Source organism: Pezoporus occidentalis, unplaced genomic scaffold (assembly GCF_034315485.1).
Source record: "Pezoporus occidentalis ecotype Australia unplaced genomic scaffold, CSIRO_AGI_Poc_V1 ctg280, whole genome shotgun sequence".
NCBI classification, from domain to species: Eukaryota; Metazoa; Chordata; class Aves; order Psittaciformes; family Psittacidae; genus Pezoporus; species Pezoporus occidentalis.
Window position 1 is genome coordinate 96,231 of NW_026914719.1, and position 27,152 is coordinate 123,382.

Sequence of the window (27,152 nt, forward strand, 5' to 3'; positions counted from 1 at the left end):
GCAGTTCAGGTCTGCTTTGGTACAAGAGTGATGACGGCACCACAGTGATGTGTGTTTCTGCCAGAGCTGTTTCTCTTTTGGGGGAGTTCAGGACAAAGAAGAGTATTACTTGTCCTACCCATTTGTTCTGAGCAGTGTTGGGGCTTGTTGGGAATGTTCTCACTTTTGGAACTCGCAGGGATTTTTGAGAGCTTGTGAATTGGTTATCGGGGAAGAACAAGTTGATACAATCATGGTAAGGAGAAGGGAATCCCAGGTGAAAATGCATAAATGCAATGACTGACACAAGCGTTGGGTGTTTTGGGAACCGGAGCCGGCGTGGGATGCTGTGGACAGGCTGTTTCAGCACTGGCCTCATTGATGTGTTGCTTTCTTCCAGCACTGAAAGCAGAATTGCCTCAGTGTTTCCATGATGTAAAATTCCTGTTAAATGTGCAGGACAAACCCAAGTGCTGCAGTGCTGGACGTGGCACGCGAGAGCATCTCGGTGGCACTGACCAGTTTCCCAGTCCAATACAAAACCAAGTTTGTTTATGACTAGTGCAGAGTAAATGATGTTGATGAAGTATTGACTTCACTTAGGGTGGATACTGCTAACACAAGATAGCAGCATTATTTAAACATCCATTTGATGTGACCTTAAAGCCTATTTGCCAATGGACATGTTTATGGGAAGGGACTGATGGCAATTTATTCCAGCTTGTGCAACCTTTTGGCTTGGTTGAGGGAAGAAACAGGCTATTCAAGACTTGAGCCTCTCTCCAGGCACAGAAATGTGGCCCAATTTGCAGGTGTTAGTATTTGGAACAATTCTTACATTCTCTTTAAGTTGATTACAGCAGTTTTGTTGTGTTTCTGGGCAATGCTAGGAAGGAAAAGGGCTTTCTGTGGTTTCCTTGCTGTTGTTCCGCAGCACTCACCCCGTGGTCCAAGGGAGCAGCTTCCTTGGTTCATCCTCCCTTGCCACTGAGTGACCTTCAGTGCCAGCATTGCTGGCTTGGGGCAATCAGACTGTGACACTCAGCTTCTGCTTCTAATATGAGGCTTTAATTCAAAAAGCAGTCTGTTCAGCCAGCTGGGGATTAAAAAAGACTAAAGGGGAGATGGTGCTTCAAATTCTCCTTCTCTGCTTCGCAGCCTACTGGAATTCTTTCATTAGAGGGGAAAGGTTTATTTGTGCAATGAGTAAACAGGACTGAATTGAAGCTGGTAGCTGAGTATTACCGGCATTGGCTGTGCTGCCCTTGACTTAGCAATAGTAAAGCTTTGCAAGTCGAGCTAAATCCTCAGCAGAATTGCTTGCCAAATGTTAACAGGACTAATGAACCAAGAATACTCCACCACCCAGGAGGAGCCAGCACTGCTGCCTCCCACGTGCAGAGTGCAGCCGGGGGTTTCTGGAGACCCATTGCCTCTTCCTGCACCAAAGGAGGAAGGAAAAGGTCAGATCACACAACCGTAGCAGTGAGTGAGCAGTGCCATTCAGAAAGATGCTCTATACATGGAGTTGAGCCTGACTGGAAATAAGCTGGGGTAGCTCCAAAGTGTCACAGGAATGTGGAGTAAGAGGGGTTCTGCTGCTCCTAGACTTGGTCCTGTCGTGTCTCCTGTGGTCACCAGTGCATCTGCAGCAGATATTCCCTTTGGGAAGACCATGGGAAGCTGGTCTTGCACCTTGAAATGCACCCTGGTGTCCTGTAGCAAACACGGGAGTGATCCATAGGAGAGGCCAAGCTGGGCTCTGCTGTGCTGGGGGAAGAAGAGGCATTGTTACTGTAATAAGAAGGAATTGCAGTAATTCATGGTGGAATTAAGAAATGGGGAAGGAAATACCATTACCTGCACCCTCACTACGGTTTTTTTGTGGTCCCACAGATCCCATAAACGTGTCTGAGATGCTTGCAAAAGCTTTTCCTTTCCCTGGGAGGGCTGAATTTTTGCTGCTACCCCAGACAACTGTTCAGGCTGGCATCTGAAAAGGGCAAACCTCACATGCTCTGGCAGTTGTGCCATTATTCTGTAACTGAACTTTTTATTCAGTCCAGAGATACTTTGATTCACAAATGAGCAGGTAAAAGAGAACCTCAGCCTCTTTTAATGGTGCCTTTTAATTTTCTTGTTGAAGCCCATGGAGTGTGTGGAAAGCAGCTAACACTGATTCAATGAGACAGCATCAGAAAGGGAAATCTGTTCTCCTCATGTAGTGCCGTGGGCTCCTCTGGCTTGCTTTTTTCTGTTGTTTATAATAATTGGGCAGAAGTGGTAAAAAAATGATGGCATTGGAATAACGGGGTGTGCACAAATAATTTAGAGTCCTGGCTTTAGTTTGATCAAATGTAATTCAGCACTGTGTTAGGTTAACCTGCAGTGTTTTGTTATGGAAGAGCCTTTTTCCTCTCTTCTGTGTGTGTGGATGATGAAGACATGGAGCTGAGGTTCTGGATTGGTGTTTGAGCAGAGCTGGAGGGCAGCTCAGTGAGCTCTGCCCAGCTGGGGCCCAGGACAGCCCTCATGTCAAAGGATAGGATGTGGATGGAGCTGTCACCTTCACCCTGCAAACCCCCATGGTTTGGGTGCTGGCTGACGTTGTGCAAGCTTCATTCTCATCCCATACCTGTCATGCTGGAGCACAGGGCATCTCCTGGTGGCCTCAGTGAGTTGTAGCTCTGCTTTGCACGATTCACTTCAGAACTACCCAGCTTGGCTCACCGATGTGGGGCCCCTGGGCAGCAAGCAGGCTTTCAGCATGCTCTGAGCATGCCTGTGCCCCTGAGCTTTGGTCTGTCTTCATATAAAACTTGTCGTTTTATAGTAGTTATCTGGGGAGATCTTAACTGACATATTCCAGTAGTGGTTTGCACTCGGTAGTGATCTATGAAGAACAGTGACCTCTCTCAGATCCCACAGACAAGGAGCTGCATGCCCATGTGTGAGCAGCAGGTTGAAGGGGGTGATCCTGCCCCTTTTCTCTGCTCTCGTGAGACCCCCCTTGCAGCACTGTGTGCGGTTCTGGTGTCCCCAACATAAGAAGGACATGGAGCTGTTGGAGCAAGGCCAGAGGAGACCTCCAGCCAGAGGATGCTCAGGGGCTGGAGCACCTCCTGTATGGAGCCAGGCTGAGAACACTGGGATTGTTCAGCCTGGAGAAGAGAAGCTGCAGGGAGACCTCAGAGCAGCTTCCAGTGTCTGAAGGGGGCTAACAAGGATGCGGGGGAGGGACTCTTCATCAGGGACTGCAGTGATAGGACAAGGGGTGATGGGTTCAAACTGAAACAGGGGAAGTTCAGGTTGGATCTAAAGCAAGAAGTTGCCTGCTGTGAGGGTGCTGAGGCGCTGGCACAGGGTGCCCAGAGAAGCTGTGGCTGCCCCATCCCTGGCAGTGTTCAAGGGCAGGTTGGACACAGGGGCTTGGAGCAAGCTGCTCTAGTGGAAGGGGTCCCTGCCCGTGGCAGGGGTTGGAGCTGGAGGAGCTTTAAGGTCCCTTCCAACTCGAACCAGTCTGGGATTCTATGAAATGAAGAGAAAACTTGGTGTGATTACAGCTGTTGGTGAATATTTTAGTATGGAACCAGGTGAGCCCCTGTGTAGATTGTACCCTGGATGGACACCACATAAGGGTGGAATTGGCCCCTTGTGTGAGGGCTTCTGCTTAGCTTTTGAGTGGGAATCGATTCATACAGTGAAGTGAATTGTTTTGATAGTTCTCCAGTGGGTTTCAGACACTGCTTGGGCGGTTCATGAGGACTGTGCTTTGTCCACCGTGGTTATGGGGATTGGGATTTCCCTGAAAGGGAACAGGGAGAGCAGAGACATGCAATGATCTGGGGTTTGAGGGAGCGTTCCGGCTGCTCTGCCGGGGGAAGGCAGCAGAGCTACGCAGCAGCTCCCCAGATGGTGGAAATGGACTGCACAGGGAGCAGCCAGTTTGGAGTGGATTTGGAGGAATAAAGTGGGTGGACCAGATCTGGATGCTCACATCTGATTCCTTGGTAGCTGCAGGCCCAATAACCATTCAAAAAGCCATTAAAGCAGCTTTTAGTTTCTTCCTCTCAATAAAATTGCGTGAACTTGACAAGCATGACGGGTCCGCTCCGCTGCTGTTGTCTCGCTGCCAGGCTGCATGGGGGAGAAAATGAACCAGAAATGAAGAGGCCGTGTGCTAATCTGAGATTTATTGCAGGGTTTTGTCTGTGAACCTTTTCCACAACCAGTGGGACTTCGTTGTCGTGCCCTTAGCTAAGCAAACCCTGCTTTTCCCCTTGTTCCCACTGAACTGTGGATGGCATTAATGGACAACACAAAACCCCACGGGTCATGAGGCCAATTGCAAATACGTATTTGTGTGAGCCCTGGGGTGTGCAGGACCCAGCTTTGGGGTCATGAGCCTGCTCTGAGATAAATAAGCCACTGGTGCAGGTTTGTTGGCGGGGTTGAGCAGCCAGGGTTGGCTCATGGAGCTGTGGGTACTCAGCACCGTGTAATCAAGGCTCTGGTGTGGGAGGTTTCAGCTTTTGGTGGTCTCTAAAAGCTCTGAGCTATCAGTGGGGGTCCCAGGTGAAAAGCCCACAAGTCCGAATCACACAGACAGAGCACAAACTTGTTTCTAGGTTAGTCCATTAACCGAGGCATTAGGTGTTCTTGTCCTGTGGAGCAGAACACATTAGCAGGGCTTTACTCCAAGCACAGCTCCATCCAGCCCCTTGTGCAGTCAGCAGGTTGAGGCTGGTGGGTGCCTCCCTGTACCCCGCTCAGATGGGTTTGGACATGCAGAGGGGCTGGATGAGGCCAAATGTGCAACCTCCAAACCCTGCAGGGAAGGTGATTCTTTGTCATTAACTACTGATAGATCTGGGGACAGGGAGCTCGTTCCTGGCTGCAGCGGCTTGTTCCGCTCCCGGGAATACCTTTGCTGTAGCTCATCTGTCTGAATTTTCCTGCCTTCCCTTACCCTTGGGATGCTGCCTGGGGCCGCAGGGCTGTGAAGTGCAGTGGTTTTTTACAAGTCTGGCAGCAGGAGCAGGCAGAGCCATGCAGGACTCACCACATCCCCTTGCTGGGCACGCCACTGAGCTGCTGTCTTTGGGGTGGCAACCCCTGAGCTGCCCGCTTGCATTGAGGCTCTGAAGGCTGCAGCTGGCTGCTCCCAGGATGGCCAGCACGAGGCTTCTTGATCCTTTTTTATTCTGCCTGAAAAGGGGAAATTGGTGTTGAGGCTAAGGAAGGTGCAGTCTCTGGTTGCAGGCTTGCTTTGTATTGTCTCTGTTGGCTGGGTCTGTGGTAAGCTGGATGCATCTCCCATCTCCCACATCCAGGCATTTGTTTGCCAGAAGTAAAGCAATAGCAGTGGCAGCAAAATCCTTGATAAGATGCAAATTGTCTTGAATGTACTGAAGGGAAAAAGAGCTTTGTATGCATTAATGTAAGAAAAGCTGGATGCTTTGGCTCATGCAGCTGAAGGCGCTCTGCTGTAGATGTTTTCAGAAGCCTTTGTAGTCTGGAAAAGCTGTGTTTGGGTTTTGCATCTGTTGTTTTTAATAGCAAACACATTCTGGTCCCTGACTTCCCTGCAGTCCATTGCTTGTCTTTAATACAGGGTTTAGTAACAGAGGCAGCACTTGTGTTAGCCTGAGCTTAGGGCAGCAGTCGGGGTTCATTCGGCTGCATTGCTGGCTCGACAAGACCATGCGTCCTATTTGACACTTCCTTTGCCTGGGGCCTTTCCTTGGCTGGAAGGAGAGGATGGCCTGGAGCCAGGCTCTGTGCGAGAACCAGCGTCTGAAAATTGGGTAGTTAAGTGCCTGCAGAGCGTCCTCCTGGTGGAGGGATGCTGGCAGGTTGCAGCAGCTCTGCTTTTGGCGCACTTGCCTTTGGGGTCACCGAACTAGCAGGAGGGGACGCTGCCTTCCCACAGTGTACCCTCTGACTGTGCTGTTTGTGCCTTTAATGAGAAACCTGGAGCCTTCCAGGCTGTTTAATTACAGAGCAAGGTGTGAAGCATGACTAAAGCGACCCTGTCTCTAAAAGCCTGTTTCTGCAGGCGGGTCGGCTGCGCCAGCATCCTCTGGGGCAGCCCAGCCATGGGCACGGGTCGCTGGCAGAGTACTGCCCTGCATGAGGGCAATGCAGAGGGCACAGGTGGGGTTCAGAGGTGCCCCTCACGGTCGCGTGTATTTGGGCCTTTCCACAGAGAGCTCTGTTTGGCTCTGAGGAAGAGTGGGGAATAAAGCCCCTCCAGGCTGTCTGCAGCCGGTCTCTGCCTGCCTGGAGAGCAGGAGAGGGGGATTCACCTTCCCCGCTTTCAGGTGTCTGCAGCCGGGCTGACGGTTCAGGCTCTTCGGGTTGCCGGTGGGGGTGGAAGAGGGCTCATCTGGGTGTGCGTTTACCCTTGTGTAGATGAAGCTGCCCCAGGGCAGGTTTAGATGGAGCTGAGGAACAATTCCTGCCCCAGAGGGTGCTCAGGCATTGGAACAGGCTGCCCAGGGCAGGGCTGCAGTCACCGTCCCTGCAAGTGTTCACACAGCGTGGAGACGAGGCCTCAGTGCCATGGGTTAGGGGTGGCCTGGGCAGTGCTGGGGTAAGGGTTGGACTGGATGAGCTGAAAGGGCTTTTCCGAGCTCATTGATGCCATGGTTCTGTGATGGGGAGGTGCTGGGGGGAACGGGGCCTTCCAATCTTCCCCACTCCCCCAGCGTGGAGGGAATCAAGAGCTTTGGCCTGGTGCAGCCCTGAGCTGCGCTCGCCCTGCTCAGCCCCATAGCAGAGAGGGGCGCGAGGTAAAACGCAGTTGTCACAGGGAATAAAGTCTGGGATAGGTCTTTGGGAAGTCTGTGATCCTGAGCGGCAGGAGCACGGAGCTCACAGCAGGGCTTGTCCCTGAGAGCTTTCCTCTCCCCCACCTCGGGCCTTTGCTGGTCCCGTCCCGTCCTCAGAGGGCCTGGAGGGGGGCCGGGACCGCTCGAACCCCTCCACGGGCACTTGGAGTTGGCAGCTTTTGGCCTGGTTTGGAGCCGACCTCTGCCGGTGCCGAAGGGGACCGGCTCTGCTGAAGTTCTGCAGCCTCCCTCTGAGCAGCGCTGTGTCACCAGAGGCTTTGTTTCAGCCGGGTGGTGATCGCCCCGCTCCCCTTCCCTCCGTGCCCGTGGCTGTCCCATCCGTGGCACGGCAGAGGAGTGCCTCTTGCCTGGATCGGGGCAGACCCTTCAGGAGCCCAGTGCCCGGCGCGAGCTGGTGATGCAGAGGTCAGGAAGGACGGGGCTGAAAGCAGGTGGGATCCCAGAGTCCTTGGGGTTGGAAGGGCCCTCTGGAGATCATGCGGGGCAAGGCCACCCAGAGCAGGGCACCCAGGAACGTGTCCATGGTGGGTTTGAACGTCTCCAGGGAGGGAGGCTCCACATCCCCCTGCAGCTCTGCACCCTCAGTGGGGAGGAGTTCTTCCTCCTGTCGAGGTTAAAACCTCTGGTGCTTTAGCTCATGGGCAGGAGAGGAAGGGAAGGACCCAGCTGGGTCACCATGGCTGAGAACCCCCTTGCTTAGGGGCTTTTTGTGCCAAGCCATTGCTGGTTGAGCAGAGGTGGCTCTGCAGGAGCAGAGAGCAGGGCACTGCCTAAACCGGAGGCCATCGCTGTGCCAGAGGAGCGCGGCTCAGAGGCAGGGGGCAGCGGTGGTCCAGGCAGAGCATCTCTGGCCCTTGGCTTTTGCCTGTGAAATGCAAACAGGTTTAAAGTCTGTTTTAAACAGCTCATCTGTGGGGTCGGCAGAGGTTAAAAGATCTCCAGTGTGTTTGTGTTTATGTGGTTTAGTGGCAGATTATTTTCTTTTTCATAGGAGATAAACCTGGATGGGTTTAAAGGACATTTCTCTAAGCGGAGGCTCATGCTCTGTAGGCTGTAATGATTTATTCGGAACTATGCTCTGTCTATCCTTGTTAAGTACCCTGAGAATACGACTGGCACTGAGGGAATTTAATGTGACACATAAAAGTAAAGAGTGTTGAAGAAAGCTGAAGGCTTTACAGTATTTAACCAGCTTGGATCCTCGCTCCATAGCAAGCCATTTTCCTTGAATTTGAGATGCCAAAAGTGGGAGAACACCTATTGCCTTGGGCCTGGCACTGTGTCAGCATAAACCAGGCTTCCTGGAGAGTGCCGGCTTGGAACGTGGCTGTGCTAAAGTGGATTAGCACCAGAAAGGCTCAACGTTGGAAAATGAGCGTGATTAAAATTAAATAGGATCAGCAAGCTTGTTTAATTTTTATACAGGACTATTACACATCACCACTGTCACAGCTCATTTGGCTGCCACCCATCCCTGCTGTACTGGCTGGGGCTTGAAGGGTTTGCTGTGAGCTGTGCCCTTGCTCACATCCTCCTCCAGCTCCTGCACCTGCTGCCACCATCTCCTAACAGAGGCCTTAAGCACCAGAGCACCCAGATGGGGCAGGCTGGGGGAGCAGGGTGGGCTGAGGTGTTGGGAACGGCAGGTTTCAGGTACCCAAGGTGTGGCGTTAACCTGCTGCAGGGACTTCAGTAGCTCAGTCCCTTCCTGTGCTTGCCTTTGCAGGCAGGGCAGTAGTGCTTTGCTCGCCAGGCTTACAGGAGAAATCGCATCACTTGCTCTAGCCACCTCCTGACCATTTAAAAGAGCCCTTTAAAAGCTCTCTCCCTTTAGTAGATTAATTCCTTGCACATATTCTGCTTCCCAGGGACCTTCATGCGAAACACTTGTGCAAGGTAAGGCGCGTGCAGGGAGTTAAGCTGCCTTTAATCCTTTCCCTCTTCCCCTGAGCTGAGCACACAATCCCCTGCTGTTACAGGAATCCACATTTAAATGTTGCTCTGTAGCTTAAAATCTGTGAGCAAGAAAGGGGAGGGATGTTCTAATTTGTTGTGGTGGGATGCTGCTGCCAACAAGCTGGAGCGATCACTGCTTCTGACAGCAGCAGCCTCCTTACGTTGCGTTGCTCTCAATGCAGAGGAGCCTGGTGCTGCTCTTGCACCAAACGGGCACCCTTGGAGCCTAAACCAACAAAATGCCCTTTAAAATTAGGTTTTAATGTATTTGTAATCTACCAGGTGCATAGAACAGCTCGTGTGACATGGTTACATCCTTGCAGAGGGCTCTGGGGGCAGCATTGCCCCCAGGCTGAGACCCGGGGGTTTCTCATGGCCTTGCCTGCAGGATGTGGGGTGCAAGAGAGGCAGTGTGGCCCCGTGCCCCTGCAGGGGTTGCACCGGATGATCTGCAGAGGTCCCTTCCAACCTGAATGATTCTGGGGTTCCGTGAGCCAGGCACCACTTGGCTGCAGGCCTGGCTCTGTGAAATGCACCCAGTGACTCTCTTCAGGCCATCCCCAAAGGACTGCCCCGGGTGCTTGTCCGGGGGCAGCTGAAAGGGAGGGGGCAGAGGGAAGGGCTGTTCCTCCTCCTCTGCCACTTTCTGGTGGGTGCCACTGCTTTCGGGTTTGGCTGTGGTATTTAAAGCAGGTAGTGTATGGCGCAGGGGGTTGGAACTAGATGATCTAAGGTCCTTTCCAACCCGAACTATTCTATGATTCTGTTCTATGTAGTGTGTGTATTTGCAGCAGGCAGTGTGTGGTGTGTAGTGTGTGGTATGTAGTGTGTGGTATGTATTGTGTGTATTTACAGCAGGCAGTGTGTGGTGTGTAGTGTGTGGTGTGTAGTGTGTGGTGTGTAGTGTGTGGTGTGTAGTGTGTGTATTTACAGCAGGCAGTGTGTGGTGTGTGGTGTGTAGTGTGTGGTGTGTAGTGTGTGGTGTGTAGTGTGTGTATTTACAGCAGGCAGTGTGTGGTGTGTAGTGTGTGGTGTGTAGTGTGTAGTGTGTGGTGTGTAGTGTGTGTATTTACAGCAGGTAGTACATAGCTGAAATACTGCAGAAACTACCAAAAGGCTGGAATACAGAACATTTGCTGCCCTTTACAGAGGACCCTTGGCAATCTTCCCCTCTCCTTTCCCTCCTGCAGCCGCGGCCGGTCTGTTCTGCAGCCTGCATCGCCCTGCAGCAGCAGATTGCCCCATGGCCAGTTTTAATTAGGTTTCTCTTATAAAACCCGAATGTGGAACAGCGAAGCTCTGTCAGCTCAGACCTTCAGCTGGGGCTCTCCTGAGAGCAGAGGGAGGCAGGGCTGGGGAGAGGGCTCTGGGCTCAAGCTGAAGCCTCTGTCAAACAGCTCTTGCAGCCATGGGGAGACGTGCCCGCGCTTCCCACTGAGCTCTCCCCAGGTACGAGGGGCTGGGAAGCAGGTTGTGATGGAAGATCTTAAGGGAGGTAAATCAGTGTGCTCTGCATGCGTCTGCTGCTGCTCTGCAGGAGAAAAGGGGGCAAAAAATGGGCTTAAACAGAGCAGTGTGCGTTGACTCGCTGCCAGTGGGGTGAGCTGCTCCCCTGCCCAAGGAATGGAGGATAAATCCGACCTTTGCCAGGTTGCCGGATCTCATGGAAGAAAATCAGGTTTTTCTGTGGCTGTGGAGGGAGCCTGGACAGAGCCAAGTGCCCTACTCGGGCACCAGGGGTGGAGGGGAGCTGGGGTTTACTTGGGGCTTGCTATGCAGCGATTAAAGCATCAAACAGGGAGGTGGCTGTGAGCAATGGCTGAAATCTGATGGCTGGAGGAGGAGGAGGTTGCGCTGAGCAGGCTGCAGGAGGGAGAGAGGGGATGGCAGTGCTCTGCCCCACGGATGCTGTCTGTGCTGCTGCCCCTCTCGTGTCAGCCCTCAGTTCATGGGGCAGAGCTGCCATCCTTGGGACCCTCCTCCTCCTGCTCTGGGGCCATACTGGTAGGTGAGGTCAGGAGGCTGCTGTAGTGCATGATCTCTGCTCCTGTTGTCCTCCACTGCCATGTCACCCCTTCCTGTCCTTGCAGGGCTGCAATGTCATGGAAGACCAGGACCTTCGGGACATTGGGATCAGTGACCCACAGCACCGGCGGAAGCTGCTCCAGGCCGCTCGCTCCCTCCCGAAGGTCAGTGCTGACACCATCATGTGAAGCAGGGAGGGGGCATTGCCCAGTGGGGTGGAAGCAGAGGAAGCAAAAGCCAGTCCCTGTAACTCCAAGGATCACAGGGGTTGTGGGAAGGGTTTTGGGAATAACAAGGAGGAGGAAGAGTATATTCATCTGCCAAGCTACGTGGATGGGATGACTGCGGGGGAGAGGGTGGCTGTCCCTTCTGCCAGTCTTGATCCCAAGTGCGTTCCCTATTCATAGGGTGACTTTTTTCCTTCAAAGCTTCTAGTGGGGATGATGATGGCCTTTAAACTGATTTTAATTGGTGCTGTATGCCTGGGGCTTTTAACCCCTATCTTGCTCTTTTACAGTTGAAACCCCTGGGCTGTGATGGGAACAGCCAGCCTTCAGTTCCTGCATGGCTTGACTCCTTGGGGCTGCAGGATTACATCCAGTCCTTCCTCTCGAGTGGCTACAGCTCTATTGACACTGTGAAAAACCTCTGGGAGCTTGAAATAGTAAATGTGAGTGTTACCCTTCTGCCATGCAGTGAGGTCCTGCCCATGTTCTCTCTGGGGCTTTGACTTGCAGTGAGTCACAGAACCCCAGAATCATTAAGGTTGAAAGGGACTTCTGGAGATCATCTGGTCCAATCCCCTGCTCTTCTTCAGACTAACCAGGCCCAGCTCCCACAGTCTCTCATAAAAGAGATGCTCCAAACCCCTGATCACCCTGGTGCCCTCCGCTGGACCCTCTCCAGTAGCTCCTTGTCTCTCTTGTACTGAGGAGCCCAGAACTGGACACAGTGCTCCAGATGTGGCCTCACCAGGGTCAAGCAGAGGTGGAGGATCCCCTTCCTCAACCTGCTGCCACACTCCTGATGCACCCCAGGATACTCTTGTCCCTCCTGGCTCAAGGGTACACTGCAGCTCATGGTCAACTTGTCATCCACCAGCAAGCCCAGGTCCTTCTCAGCTGAGCTGCTCTTTAGTAGGTCAGCCCCAACCTGTGCTGGTACTTGGAGTCCTTCCTCCCCAGGCACAGAACCCTGCACTGGCCCTGCTTGACCCTCATTAGGTTTCTCCTTACCCAATTCTCCAGCCTATTGAGGTCCCGCTGAATGGCAGCGCAGCCTTCAGACGTGTTACACAGGAACAGCACAGCTCCAGGAGGGGAAGCTTTGCTTGTGCCCAGGGCAGGAAAACCCCCAGTGACCGTGGGCTGTCCCTGCAGGTGCTGAAGGTGAACCTGCTGGGCCATCGGAAGCGGATCATCGCCTCCCTGGCAGACAGACCGTACGAGGAGCCACCAGCAAAGCCACCGCGCTTCTCGCAGCTGAGAGTGAGTCAGTGTTTGTGTCCCTGCCCGGGTCTGTGCAGGACGTGCTCAGCACTGGCTGGGAGCTTCCCTCTGCCCTTCACTTCCATCCCTTTCTTCACAGAGCTAAACCTGAGTCTGCCAGGAATAACTGTTCCCTCTCTAATGAGCAGCTCTCACCCTTGGGGGACTCAGGGATGTGTTGAGGATGTTTACTGAGAGCTCAGGTCCTGGCTGGGTATCGAGGCTCAGAGCTCAGCCATGTTCAGCTTTCCTCTGCTGCTCTCATGCACAGGAAATTCTGCTTAGCAAAATCAGTAAAAAAGGGGGGGAACCCCACTACAATGTCAATATCGAAGTTAAAACTTCTTTGAAAGTAAGGATTGAGAGTAATAAGCATAGAGAGTGATCTTTGAAAACTGCATTGCTTTGGAAAAGAAGGAAAGGATAAAACCTAAAGAGGTTGTTTCTCATTAAAAGTAATCAGTCTGACCTGGCAGCTTGGGTTCCTCCTGGTTCTCAGGTACTGGGTGGTTTGGAAGGAAGTTCTCGAAGCACTGAGGCAACTGCACACTGGCTGCGCGGAGGAGGAGGTGTTTGCTGTTAACAGTTCCCATGGATGCACCTTGGCTGCTGCTGGGGATAGTGCAGAGCCCAGAACTCCCACTCCGTGGGCAAGCAGAACTTGGGGAATAACAGCCCGGCTGGCTCTGGCTTGGCCGGAGCACTTGGCCAGAGTTAAAACAGATAACAGCTGTGATTTTGTCCTGTCCACTTCCTGCCCCACAACAGCGAATGTCGCTGTTGGTTTGTTCAGTTGTGCTCTAGCGGAAGAGGTGAAGGAGTTTACCCACACTGGGCTTTATTCTGTGTGGGTCAAACTGCATCTTCCTGTGTAAAACAAAGCTCAAGTGTGTGCACACAGCAGTGCTGGAAGTCGTGATGTGGCCAGTTGTATCAGCTTTTCACCTTCATCTACTCCAGCGACCCAGGCAGCAAATCCTCGCACAGGCGTGACCCTGCTGTTGAAATCATAGAATCAGAGTGGTTTGGCTTGGAAGGGACCTTAAGCTCATCCAGTCCCAACCCCCTGGCATGGGCAGGGACACCTTCCACTAGACCATGTCACCCAAGGGCCTGTCCAACCCGGCTTTCAGAAATGAGAGGTGGGAGATGATGTTCAGCCCTTGCAGGTCAGGTTCTGGCTGCCTCCCCATGGGAAACATTAGGCAGCTCCTTCGGTCAGGTGCCTCTATGCAAGGTGGGTGCCTGCACTGAATAGAGAGCTGAACAGAGCTGACTTTCTTCCCCTTGTTTCCTGGCCAGATGTAAGGCAGCCTTCCCACAGGGAGGAATGTGGCATGGCTCAGTTGGGATGGGATGCAGCTGGGACCTGTTCTGATTGTGCTGGTTGGGGGTCTGAGATCTCTCTACCTGGGCTGGTTGGGCTTCTCTCGCTCTTGCTGCACTCGATGTGATTTGTGGATGATGGTTTTTTGCTGTGGGATGTCAGGCCCTTGGTTAGGGGGGTTGGCTGCCTCATTCACTGTTCTTCCTGAAAACTGGCATTTGAGAGAGGAGTTTGGCAAACCCCATTGATTTTGCAGTTCACCTGTGGCCTCAGGAGCAGGGCAGTGTGCCATGGAGTGGGAGCACGGCATCCTGCTTCCTCCCAGTGCTTGCAAATTAGCTTCCTGGAGCAGGAATTGGAGGTTCCCCATCCCAAACATCTGGTCCTTGCCCTGCACAGCTCTTCCCTCTTGTTTTGGATTCCCAAAGCTTTTCAATGAGCTGAAGTGAGTTGAGCTGCTATGTCCTGCTTATTTACATGGGATTTTATAGGAACTGAGGTTCTGGTGTAAAAAAAAGGGGATTTACCCTGATACTGCACTGGGAACGGGTGCTCAGGAGCCACGTACAAGCCCTGCACCTTCACCCCGCTGCCCTCTTCCAACTACAGAACCCCTGCTGGGCAGCAGGCAGCTGAGGATCCACTCCTGCAGGCACAGGGGGGTTGTCTGCGGGGAGAGCAGTCCTTTGGTGCAGCCTCCACTGATTGCTATGCTCTACAAGGAGGCTGTGGGAGAGAATGGGCCATTTACAGCATTTCCTGGTGCTCCAGCTGGTGGGATCCGGAGCCTGGCTCTGGTGTGGGGAGCGGAAGATCGTCAATGGCAAATTAAGGCAGTCTGTTGAATAGGATTAATGTGTGTTGCAGCTGTGAGCTTCCCACTTTGTCTGCTGGGCTGGCTGGCACGTCCAGGCCGTGGATCTTGCCTGCAGTAAGAGCCAGGCTGTCGGGCATCTGGGCTGGGCTCTTGCAGGGCTCCCAGGGCTTTTCTCCTGGGGTGGCTTAGCAGCAGCAGCAGCTTCAAGTGCCTTGCTTAGTGCTTTAGTGGAGCCTGTTCCTCTGTAACCACCCTGGCCAAGGCTCAGTGTCTCTCCTGGGATGCTCTCAGCAGAAGGGGCTGCACAGCCATCCTGGAGCAAGCCCAGGGGTATCATGTGGCAAACAAATGGTGGGATGGGAGCACAGGGAGGCAGGAGCCTGCAGAGCAGGAGCTGACCCCCTTAACTCTGCTCACTGTGCGCTGGCACTGTTGAGGGGATGAGGAGTGTCTCAGCTAAGCACGGGCTGACTGGGGTTCGTGGTGTGCGCTTGTTTCAGTGCCAGGACCTGATGTCCCAGGCGTCGTCCCCCCTGAGCCAGAACGACTCCTGCACGGGCAGATCTGCTGATCTGCTGCTGCCCTGCGGGGACACCGGCAAGAGGCAGCAGGACCGAGGCACCGAGGCTGCTCCCTACTTCAGAGCTGAGCGCTACAAAGCCCAGGTCAGCGGGTGCTTCTGCGTGTCCTCGGGGCCCCTCTGTGCAGCTCAGTGCAGGATCCCCCCTCTCTGGAGCCAGTGAGGAGTCAGGATGACACAGAGGTGTCGGGGGTCAGGCACAGAGTCCACAGGCATCAGAGCCAGCACTGTCACTGGCAGCATCCTGCCTCCTCCCAGCCCCTTGGGAGTGGGACTTGGCCATGGCCATTTTGAACCTCAGTTGCATCCAGCCCAAGAACGCTCCCAAGGTCTGTGTTTCAACCCCAGCTGGACCTGTTGTGGCTTCACATCATGTTTCTTGCCCTGCAGGAGGACCGTCGGGAGTCAAAGCTGACCCTGCGCCCCCCCAGTCTGGCTGCCCCCTACGCCCCAGTCCAGAACTGGCAGCACCAGCCAGAGAAGCTCATCTTTGAGTCCTGCGGGTATGAGGCCAATGTAAGTGTCTTTTGACTCGTGGGGTGTTGAGGATGAGGAGGCTCCAGGGTCAGGTTGTTGTGCTTCCTCCATCCCTGAGTGACCTGCCCCTCCCCATCCATCATCTCTTGAGACCCCACTTGCAGCACTGTGTGCAGTTCTGGTATCCCCAGCATGAGAAGGACATGGAGCTGCTGGAGCAAGGCCAGAGGAGGCCACGAGGATGCTCAGGGACTGGAGCACCTCCTGTATGGAGCCAGGCTGAGAACACTGGGGCTGTTCAGCCTGGAGAAGAGAAGCTGCGGGGAGACCTCAGAGCAGCTTCCAGTGTCTGAAGGGGGCTACAAGGATGCTGGGGAGGGACTCTTCATTAGGGACTGGAGTGATAGGACAAGGGGTGATGGGTTCAAACTGAAACAGGGGAAGTTCAGGTTGGATCTAAGGCAGAAGCTCTTCCCTGTGAGGGTGCTGAGGCGCTGGCACAGGGTGCCCAGAGAAGCTGTGGCTGCCCCATCCCTGGCAGTGTTCAAGGCCAGGTTGGACACAGGGGCTTGGAGCAAGCTGCTCTAGTGGAAGGGGTCCCTGCCTGTGGCAGGGGTTGGAGCTGGGGAAGCTTCAACCCAAACCAGGCTGGGATTCTGTGATCAATGGCTATTGGCTGCTCTTGGGCCATGACATTCCCTTGGCTGTTGCAGGGTTTCCTGCCTGAAGCCTTTAACATCTCTCTCTCTCCCAAACAGTACCTGGGCTCCATGTTGATCAAAGACCTCCGGGGGACAGAGTCTACGCAGGATGCCTGTGCCAAGATGAGGGTACGGAAGCCATGGGTACAGGGGGGCTTCACTCGCAGCCTGTGGTGGGTGATGTGGAGATCTCGGGGAGCTGTGGCTCCCCAAATGGGGAGGTCTCAGTGAAGTTGTGGATCCCCAAACCCTGCCCATGGGCAGAGCAGGGCCCCAGAGCACCCATGACAGGTTATGCTATTGCTGCTGAACTCCCCCCAGCACTTCCCCATAGCTGGAAGGTCTGTGCAGTGGGAGAACTGGTGTTTTCCCTGGGGAAAGGGGTGCTCGGTGCGTTTCAGGCTTTCCTTCTCCTGGTCCAGGACCCCCAAAGCCTGCTTTTGTGGGGCCTGGGGTTTCTGGGATGGACTGGGGCCCTGGCGAAGGAGGGAGCATTTATTCACAACTGGTCACTTTAACGTTCTTGTTTCTGAAGAAATCCACAGAGCATATGAAGAAGATCCCGACCATTATACTGTCCATCACGTACAAAGGGGTGAAATTCATCGATGCCTCAAACAAGGTGAGCTTCAGGTGCCTTGGAGCTGGTGTCTGGAAGGACAAGACCTGCAGCCCCAGGGGATGCAGGTCACATTTCTTGGCTCAAGGAGCTACCTGGGCTATGGGAGAGCACCAAGGCGGTGGTGTCACCTGAACGCCAAAGGCTTGGCAGACTGGCTGTTTGTGGACCGCGTTTCCATTGATTCCTGCCATGGGAGGGAGCTGGAACTGGTCTGGCTGGGAGATTCCCCCTCTGCCAGTACCTGCTTTGCTTCCTGCCCCCGGTACACACGTGCCACAGCCACCAGGTGGTTTGCTGGGTATATTTGCCATCCCCAGAAGGGTGAGAAGTGCTTATGGTTGACCCTGACAGAATGTCATTGCTGAGCACGAGATCCGGAACATCTCCTGTGCTGCTCAGGACCCTGAGGATCTCTGCACCTTTGCCTACATCACCAAGGACCTGCAGACCAGCCACCACTACTGCCACGTCTTCAGCACCGTGGATGTGGTGAGTGGGTTACTGCATCTCCCAGCGTGCTGCGGTCCTTTGCAGCCCCCTTGTTTCAGCACTCAGCTTTGTTGGGCAGTCACAGACCAGGATCAGGGTTCTTTCACCTAAAATAAGCCTTTCAAAGTCCTGGTTCAAAATGCCTTTACTTTGGAGCTCTGTCGACAAACAGAACATTTGTGTGGCTTCGTTACTGTAGTCTCCAGTATAAAGAGAGTTTTCCCCTCCTGGGGAATATACAAAGCCCTAATACACTCTCAGCTATGCTGGGTGTAACAGGCTGATTTAACAGCCTTTCATTCACTGTATGAGGGGGAGCAGAACTTGCTTTTATTCTCGGGCAGAATCAGCTGTACCAGATGATCTGGCTTTTTTCTCTTTACAATGCAAACCGCTGCTAAACTGCTCTGTGTTTTGTGTGTTCTCTCCAAAGAACCTGACGTACGAGATCATCCTCACGTTGGGGCAGGCGTTCGAGGTGGCCTATCAGCTGGCCCTCCAAGCCCAGAGAGCAAAGCCCCTGGGTGCTGGGGCAGGAGAAGCCATTGAAACAAAATCTTCCAAACCGGTGCCTAAGCCACGAGCTGGCATGAGGAAATCTGCAGTGAGTGCCTGAGGGCCGGGGGCGATCTGGGATTTCCCTTGGGCTTAAACACCCACTTAAACCTTCCCCTTGGTGGTGAGGGGAGCCCAGGCACAGACAAGGTGCCTGTAGCTGCATAAAGGGTGCCTTTAGGTACAGATAGGGCACCCACAGCTGTAGGCACCACTGATGTTGCAGTGTCTGTGACTCTGGTAGCAGTCCTGCTGCAGTGTTAGGGCTTCCCCTGGTAGGATGAGCACAAGCCAAGGTGGGAATAGCCTGGGTGGGATGTGGTCTAAGTACCCTGTTGGGTCCAGCGCAGCTTCCATTGTGCAAACCCACCAGGGCCACAGTACATAGTAGATAACCTGCAGTTTGCAATGTGGGGGTGCTCCTGTAGCCAAAACCACCCAAGGCTGGAGCTGCTGAGGAGCAGAGACTGCTGCATAAGCCTTTGCCTTCCTTTAATGTCTCCTTTTGTCTGTGTTGTGCTTGCTCCCCCCGCTCAGGTGCCGCTCCCTCCCGACACCCGCTGTTGTTACTGTCACACGTGTACAACACACCGCCCCTCCTACCTGCCGCTGCAGTCTGTTAGTCCCGGAGCCAAGGTTCTTTACCCTTCTTCCTGCCACCTTCCGTTGTGATCCGACCTGGGCCACCCCAGCTGCCACCAGCCCGCCCGCCTCCCTGCTTCCCGTGCCTCTTGCTGTGCTCCCGTGTCCTGCCTCGCTGCTGTCTCCCCTCCCTGCTCGTTCCAGGGCTGTGCCGTGGGCTCAGATGAACCCCAGGGATAAAGCACTCATGTCCTCATACCCTCCCCTGCTGATGTAGAGTGGCAGCTCTCAACTAACTGCGTTGCTCTTTCTGGTGTTGTTAACCTTCCTGTAGGATCCTGATTAAGGAGGACAAGATGAAAGAGCCGTGCTTGGTCAGGAGAGTAAATCACTTGGGAGTTCACCTGCCAGAGCTGTGTCCCCTCTCCCTCTGCCTCTTTTATTTTGCTTCTTACAGTGCCATCTTTATAGCACTCTGTATTTTTCATGCTTGTTTGTAGAAGGAAGTGAAGCTGTCACTAATGGTCACAGGGGCTTGCAGGCCTAACGCAGGAGGTCTGCTCAAGGTGCTGGGTTGAGACTGATGTGGCTAGACATGCTTTAGCTCACATTTAGGACTCGGTGTGTGTGGGGAGCTGCTTCCCTGCACTCGTGCGTGGTTTTGGGATGGGCGTTAGGCAGAGCAGCAGCCTCCCCATGCTTTGAATCCCAGATTCACGGGTGACCTAACACGTCCTTTCTCTCCTTATTTTCTAGCTGGAGCCCCCTGAAGTGGACCAAGACTCCCAGTCTCATGCCAGTGTCTCCTGGGTCGTGGACCCCAAACAGGACTCCAAGCGGACCCTCAGCACTAAGTATGAGACCACTATCTTCTAAAGCAAACACACCCCGTGTCCACCCAGTCTAACCGTGCCTTTGCGATCTGATCTGTCCGCTCTAAACCCCCTCTCCCTCCAGCTGCTCGCACTGAGCCCCGCGTAGGCACTACGTCAATGGCAGCAGCACTTAGGAGACTGTAGACTTAAAACCGGCTTTTGTACCCGATCACTGCTGAACACTGTGAATTCTCCTTACTCGGAAACAAGGGTAACACGCTGATAGGTATCCGTGAGGCGGGAGGTACAGGGGGTGCAGGCTGGGGAACCGGAGCTCTGGAGCCAGGAAGCCTCCGGCCGTTGTCACGTCTTTCCCCTCGCTCTGGCACTGTGAATCCCTGGGGCAGTGTGACACCCCCAGGCCTTTTCTATTTCACCTTCTTCTCCTTGGACTGATGGAGACCTCTTGTCTCTGCGGTGCACTCCCTCCTCCTCCACCCTCTCCTTCCCGACTGAGCCACGGCTGCGTACTGTTAAGTGAACTCACCCCTCTTCTTACCTGCCGTTCGAATCGACACTAACCACTGTGATGCTGTCTGCAAATAACACATGTTCACTAGACTGCCTCACGGGGACCCTTGCCCACAGTCTCTCCCCGTGAAGCCTGAAGCAGAAAACCTGCTCTGATGGGAGCATTGGTTCAGGCCGGGTTTGATCGTTCCCACTGTGAGCTCCGTCCCCCTCAGAAGTGAACTGAGGTTCTGGTTTCATGCATTTCATCCCTTGTAGGGTTCTTTCCCCCCCATAGTCCTGCTTACACTCACCAATCTTCAGAGCTATGGGCATAGTTCTCACTTTGCAGATTATAAAGAGGTTAAGCTTTTAAAGGCACATGTTGTTAGCCCGTGCTGGGAAGGAAAGGTGTTGGAGGGGCTGGACACTGTGCTGCTCAAGCAGATGGAGCTCTGCGGTGTTGAGCAGACTTACTTTTTTGCCAAAGGGAGAAATGGAATTGAAATCAGTCTGCTGCTGATCCCAAAGCTTGTTTTCAGCCTACAAGCCATTGCACAGTGAGGGCTATAGGGATCTTGAAACATCTGTCACCTTCCATCCTTGAGAGCAAGGATTTCACTCGGAAGTGGCCCTTGCATCAGTGGCCACCTCTGCTTTTTCTGGCTGCTTCTCAAGTGCATATGTTTTTCCTCTGGGAAAATGTCCCTATTTCAGTGTAGAAATGCTACTTTCTCAGTAGAAGCAGCTTTAAGTTCCAGAATATGAGTGGGAATCGTTTGCATAGGATGGCAGAGCAACTGTCACAGGCCAGAGCAGAGTCTGGGAATGCTGTTATGGTGGTGAAAGCCCCTGTGAGCCATCCGTGGCCTGCTCTTGGTTCCTTCACTTGTGTTTGCAAAGCTCACTGAGCTCAAACTGAGGAGGAGGAGGATTTGATGACTCTACGGCACCGGGAGGCAGAATTGCTGACCCCCTGCTGCTGCTCTCGGAGTTGCTGTGTCCAAGCAATGGCACCTGTCGGTTTCCCCGTGTAGGAGATGGGGATGTACTTCTCTCTAAGGGTGGAAGGCTCCTTGTGTTTGCAGAGCAGTTTGAAGACCCTTTAGTGAAAGGCTCTGTGACTTCCACGACATGGCAGTAACCTTCCAGCGCTCTCCTCAGAGGTGAAGTCTGAAACTCCAGACTCAAAGCACAGCTGGTTCCTGGACCCCCCCAGCTCCTCGCAGGAGAGGGCTGAGCAGATGGGGCTGTGGCTGTGTGGTAGTTGGGCTGCACAGAACTCGCTGACGTGCACCCTGGTGTGAGTGAACTCACTGTGGGTTTCACACCTTGGCAAAACCCCCTCACAGCCCAGTTCTGGAGAGGTGCTGGTGCTGGTGGGTTTGTATTGGAGAGCTGTGAAGAAAGGTGGGCAGCAGCTCCCTGCTCACCTCTGTGTGACGTGTCTGGTGGGCACCTTAGATAGAAATGGGGAGGAGGGCACACTCGGATCCCCAGGAAAGCTCCATGTCCACATAACAGAATTTACCCCAAATCTTCTTTGGTCGTCACCAGTTGGCATCAGTGGGGAGGTCACAATAGCAGCCCTGGGTTATTGCACCTGGTATTTAGGGGCTAGAAGCAGCTTGTCTGAGTTTAGAGCTGTTGCCTCAAAGCTTCTCTTTCCCCAGACTTGTGGTGAAATCTGATGTTTCAAAATCTTGATTCAGCTCTTTCTCAGGAGTGAATTTGATCTCCCAAGTCATTTGTGGCGTAATAGCACTGAGCAGCAAACTGACTTCAAAATGAGGGCTAGGCTGGTAAGAACCCAAGTGAGAGGAATAAAAAGATTGTCTTAGAGAAAAAGGAAGGCTCAGCCTAGTGCATGTATTTCACATGCCGAGGAGCCTCTTGCCACAGAGCAAATACTCCTCTGCTTAAAGACCCCTGAAGCAGAGGTTGAACTGCAGCTGCCTGAAGTGCTGCAGGACCATCCTGCCAGCCACAGTGTGGTGTACAGCAGAATATTGCTGCATCTGATGTGCTGTGAGAGGCTGGGGTTGGGTTTGAACAGCATCTTTCCAAGCTGTAAGGGAGCCCTGGGGGTTTCTGTATCCTTCAAAGAGAAACAGGATTGGTGTGGTAGTGCAGTTTCTATGTGTAAGTATTTACCATGCCATAGCCCACCCATACGCCTGACTCTAGAGGGTCTGAGCTCTTGCATCTCCCCTGCTCTCAGCAGGTTCCTCAGCACCTCCCACACTGGGTCACCACAGCATGTGCCTTTCTAAGGGTGACCATCCAAACCCAGCTGGGATCACAGGCAGCTCTGCCCCCGCTGTGTGTCCATAACCCTCACGGTTGTGTCGCATCCTGGCCATGAGCCTCATCTTTCCCAGCACTTGTGTTTTATGACTCAGAAATCATTCATTCCATTATCTTCCTTTCTGTTTGCCTCTGCAAAGCTGAGCTCCGGGCAGCTGTCTCCTACCACGGACATGTAGTAACGGGGCAGAGACCTAAGAAGCAGTGGCCTGCTGACACGAAGATCATCTCCATCTGGTGTCTGCCTTGGAGTTGGGTGCATGGCTGCTCAGTGAGGGCTCCCAAAGCAGAGGGGGGAAAAGGGATCCCAGGCACCAGCTGAGGAAAGCAGCTCTCTCCATGTCTAGCAAAAGGAAGCTGAGACTTCTGAGAGCGATGTCACCTTTTCTAGCTCGACACAAATGTTTTTCAACCTGTTTCTTTAATAATGTGCAAAAATGATGCAGAGCAAATCCAGTTCACAGTTTAAATGTAGCACTGCAGGTATTTCGGTGAGGAAAAAACCAATAGATATCCTTATTTACTGAGAATCCACGCAGCCCTGAGTACACTAGGGAGTCTTAGTGGTGGGAGTGGTGTGCACGTCTCTAACGGTACTTACATTGCTTCAGTTCTGGGTGAACAGTAGAGAATGCCAAATTCCTGGAAATCACTTCCTCCAGTGTGAGAAGCCTGGCAGGGGAAGTGCAAGTGGAAACAACTTAAGGAGTCTGCAAAGGATCTTTCACCCCAGAGTGGTTGTGGCCAAGTCTGACGATGGTACAGAGTTTGCTTCCCTTCCAGAGAACTCTTGCATTGCAATACTTGATGCTTCTATGGCAAGGACACGATTTCTTCCCATTTTTCCGCACTGAACCCCTGGAGATGAGTCCCTTCTCCAGTCTCGTGTGCACCTGAGTTGGTTTTAAATGCAGTTATGCCCTGAAAGGTTGAGGGTTTGGGGTTTTTTAAAGTCTATTCAATTGTGATTTAGCACTTTTTTGATACTAGCTTGTTATTTAATTAGTGCAACCGATTCAGAAGGTGAACAAATAAGGAGTTAAATTTTGGGCATTACACTGAAACGGTCCATACACCAGGAGAAATCAGACCAACCTGAGGATGGCTCAGCCCCCATCTCAGTCCAGGATCCCCAAAACCGCCATCTCAAAGGTGCCATTACTTTTCTTCCCAATCAGCAGGGTATAGCAGCAGTTTGGGCTGTGACTGATGTGTCTTCACACAGCACTGACTGCTCCCCTCAAGGGAGAGGTGTTAAAATGTGATTTTCATTCTTCAGACACACAAATGTAGCACAGCACGTGTGTAACCTCGACAGGCATTATGATGGTTGGGGATGTGGTACCTGCTGCTTTACTCTGATGGTATGCCCAGATAATTTCTGTTTAACTCCAGTTGCTGCTGTATGTCAGGATTTCATTTAGCCTCTCTAGCCAGTGAAGCAGAGAGAGATGATCCGTAATCCCAAGGGCATAGACCTGTAAATGATAAGGAGGGGGAAGTGGAGATGATTATTTTTTAAGTTGATGAATTTAGGAAACCTAACATTCCTTGTTCTGCATATGTTGCATTCATACTGGTGTTAAGTGTAAATATTTGGTGTGTTGGCAACAAGTCTTTTTGGAGAGATTGCAAATTGAACCTCTGCTTGGGAGGAGGGACAGCTTTCTTTTTACTTGCATGAGCTTTTTGAAGGTTGGCTTGGAGGTGATGTGGTGATGAAGACTCCAATCTTCAGGGGACTGTGCTTAGTGACCCTGGTGGTCCTTTCCAGTCCTGTGTGTGATCCTGTGGTTGTCTTTAGTGATCCAACAGTTCTTTAGCCAGATACTCTCTTTCTCACTCCATAAACAAAGCAGTTGTTTTGGCAGTGCATATTCCCCTTCTATTTCAATGGGTCTTCTCAAGGTACCTGCATGCTGGAGACAGATCCTGGACCATGCCAGTCCCTGACTCCCAGTCATGTTATCCCACCCATTGCACAGTATTCTGCCTCTTCCTCCCTCCAGGGTTTTATGGTATCTGGGAGGAAAGTGCCCTAAATTTCTGGTGCTGAATATGACTTTTGACTCAAAATGCATCTGCTGTATTCTCTGCCTGGAAAAGGTGGTGCTGCCCTGGGCCTCAGTCCCCTTTTTTAAGGACAGATTGTGGTTTACAGAGTTTGGATTGTGCACGGCATGAGTCCAGGCTGAGAACTCAAGATAAGTAACTGAGATGCAAAGTTGTCCTTTTTTATATAGGAGGGGATGAACTTTTTTGGTTTGTTTGGTTTGGGTTGTTTTTTTTTCCCCCCAAATTGAAGCTGCTTTATCCTTTTTAATTTTGTACTTACAAGGAAAAACAAAAAGTTGTTCAGCTTCCATTGAACTTGCTTTGGGATTGTTCTTTTATGAAGAAATTATGCAACTTTGGTGGGGTATGTGCCTGTCCCCTCACAGGGAGAAGATGCAGCAGCTTCCAGGCTGTACCTCTAGTGACAAGTCTGCACCTTCACAAGGCTGCTGAGACACAGACCAGATGCCAAATAGTCCCTCTGAACCCACCCCGTTCTGTGGGCAGCTGAAGTGGAGGCAATTGCTCTAATGCTCCTTCCACTGCACTTCAGCAGTTTCTAGCAGCACAGTTTCCCCTAGCTTCCTTCTGCTGATGTTGTTTCCATGCAGTCAGACCTTTATTTTAGAGGTGTTTGCAACACTCTTGTTGCTAAAGGTCTCCCTTTTATGTTTCCTATTGGCATTACTTCCTGTATTTTTTCATTTTCCCAAAAGAAAGTACCTGTGCTGCTCTTGCAAAGTCAATCTAGCTCAAACATTTTTCTTACCCATGGAAGAATAACCTGAGATTCCCTAAGAGGGCAGAGAACACTCACGTTCAGTTTGCAATGTAGTCATTTTTGCTAATTGTGATGTATGGCAGTGGGACTGATTTGTACTACAAATGTTATTTAATCTGTCTGTATTTTGATACTTGAATTTCCTTTTATTTCCTGTATATACAATTGTTAATCTGTTCAAATTTGTCTGAATTTTGAAACATCTTGTGGTACCAAACATAACCAATCTGTGCAACAACATAGACTGACCTCACTACAACAAGGCGAGAGTGTAAATATTTCTGGGCTTCCAGCAGTCGTTTTGTTGTTTTCAGAATTGTACAACTTAGAACAGACTGAATTAATAAACCAACTTAGACACGTGTTGCCCTCTTCTCACTGTGACCTACCCCACGGTGACACCAAAGGCTCCTGTTCTTCTGTGTTACAGCAACGCTGTTCCTGTCCTCAGCCAACAGACCCGACCTGTGAAGGTAAGAGAAGAGGGGGGTGAGGGGTGGCAGATTTGTGGGGTTTGATTGGGTGAGTCCAGCACCGGTGCTTCTCCACTTTGTAAATCCAAGGAAAGGGGAAGCATTGGAGCACTGCACAGAGCTGACATCTGGTGAGCCCAACATAAGAAGGACATGGAGCTGTTGGAGCAAGGCCAGAGGAGGCCATGAGGATGCTCAGGGGCTGGAGCACCTCCTGTATGGAGCCAGGCTGAGAACACTGGGATTGTTCAGCCTGGAGAAGAGAAGCTGTGTGGAGACCTCAGAGCAGCTTCCAGTATGTGAAGGGGGCTACAAGGATGCTGGTGAGGGACTCTTCATCAGGGACTGCAGCGACAGGACGAGGGGTGATGGGTTCAAACTGAAACAGGGGAAGTTCAGGTTGGATCTAAAGCAAGAAGTTGCCTGCTGTGAGGGTGCTGAGGCGCTGGCACAGGGTGCCCAGAGAAGCTGTGGCTGCCCCATCCCTGGCAGTGTTCAAGGCCAGGTTGGACACAGGGGCTTGGAGCAAGCTGCTCTAGTGGAAGGTGTCCCTGCCCGTGGCAGGGGTTGGAGCTGGAGGAGCTTTAAGGTCCCTTCAACCCAAACCAGTCTGGGATTCTGTGATGCACTCTGGTTGTGGAAGCAGAGCAAAGGGCACTGAAGCTGGGAGCAGTCCTGCTGTAGTTGAGTGGTGTGGGATGGGGAGTGGTGCCTGCTGTGCAGTTGTTTCATTTGGCTGAAGCTGCTCTGTCTGCACTTAGTCATAATGACCCCAAATATTGAGTGTCATTATTTTGAGACAAATGCATTATTTATGTGTAAGAACACATCCACTGGTTCTGTTCAAGATCTCCAGCCCCTTTGGGTATGGTGAGAAATGTTCATTTTTACCCCCATTACTGTGCATCTGGAAGGATTGTTCCATTGGGACTGAGAGGACCCTCATTTACTAATGATGAACAGTGAAATCACAGCAGCCAGTGGTTCATGTGACAGCAGCCATTGAGTTTAGTGTTTACCCAGCAGAGATCTTGAGCTTGCCAACAAATAGGACATTTTCATGATGTAAAATTAGAGCAAGAAATCTAGACAGGTTAAAGTTCCCATTTTCATGTCAGGTGAAATCTGGCTGATGTGAAATACTAAATACACCAGGGATTGCTAAATTTATACCATATGTTCCATTTCTAATAATTCAGTCAGGTTTTCAAGCTAACATTGAACCATATTGAGCAGATTTAATGATTTTTAAATACCATGTGGCCTTATCAAATGCAAACAGCATCCCTGGGCTGTGACTAAAGCTTCAGCAAAGTAGGTTACAGGCCCATGGCAGAATTAACACCTTGAATTAAACCAGCCTGAGCTCCTCTGCAGCTTTATCAGCTCCACATCCTGTTGCCTTCCCCACCAAACAGTGGCAGGTTTGGGGGAAAAAGCAGCACTACGTTTTGTAGTTGGGAGGTTTATTCAGATACAGACACGCAGAGTCGCTGCATGGTGGTAATGCCGGTCCCTGTGGATTTGTCCAGTTGGTTTTTACAATCTGAGGCATGATTTGAGATACTGTGGGAGAGTGTGTTCCACCCCTGCCAGGTGGTGAAGATGATCAGAAAGAATCCACTTCGAGTCTGGTTCTGCATCTCGGAGAAGCACCTTCATGAGTATTCCTGAGTGGTGAGCTCCAGACCCCTGCCTGTTGTGGTGGATCACACTTCCAAACCTGCTCCCAGCTTCCCACAGCTCTTCCTGAACAGAAC

At 52.2% G+C, this 27,152-nt stretch overlaps 1 protein-coding gene across 17 annotated transcripts in view; it reads left to right on the forward strand.

Annotated features, from left to right (window-relative positions):
• Positions 1–27,152, forward strand: part of ANKS1A (ankyrin repeat and sterile alpha motif domain containing 1A) — a 124,280-nt gene that overhangs the window by 85,156 nt on the left and 11,972 nt on the right. For 6 of the 17 annotated variants that reach the window (XM_062625535.1, XM_062625537.1, XM_062625536.1 and 3 more), the window contains 11 exons: positions 10,880–10,978; positions 11,332–11,484; positions 12,194–12,301; positions 14,946–15,110; positions 15,416–15,541; positions 16,261–16,332; positions 16,739–16,825; positions 17,177–17,314; positions 17,748–17,918; positions 18,407–18,505; positions 19,208–19,305. In XM_062625535.1, coding sequence (XP_062481519.1) covers positions 10,880–10,978; positions 11,332–11,484; positions 12,194–12,301; positions 14,946–15,110; positions 15,416–15,541; positions 16,261–16,332; positions 16,739–16,825; positions 17,177–17,314; positions 17,748–17,918; positions 18,407–18,505; positions 19,208–19,305 — 1,316 coding nt within the window. Of the gene's footprint in view, positions 1–10,879; positions 10,979–11,331; positions 11,485–12,193; positions 12,302–14,945; positions 15,111–15,415; positions 15,542–16,260; positions 16,333–16,738; positions 16,826–17,176; positions 17,315–17,747; positions 17,919–18,406; positions 18,506–19,207; positions 25,283–25,349; positions 25,393–27,152 lie in introns of those variants that run through there. The other 11 variants (XM_062625542.1, XM_062625550.1, XM_062625538.1 and 8 more) reach the window with 9 other exon arrangements.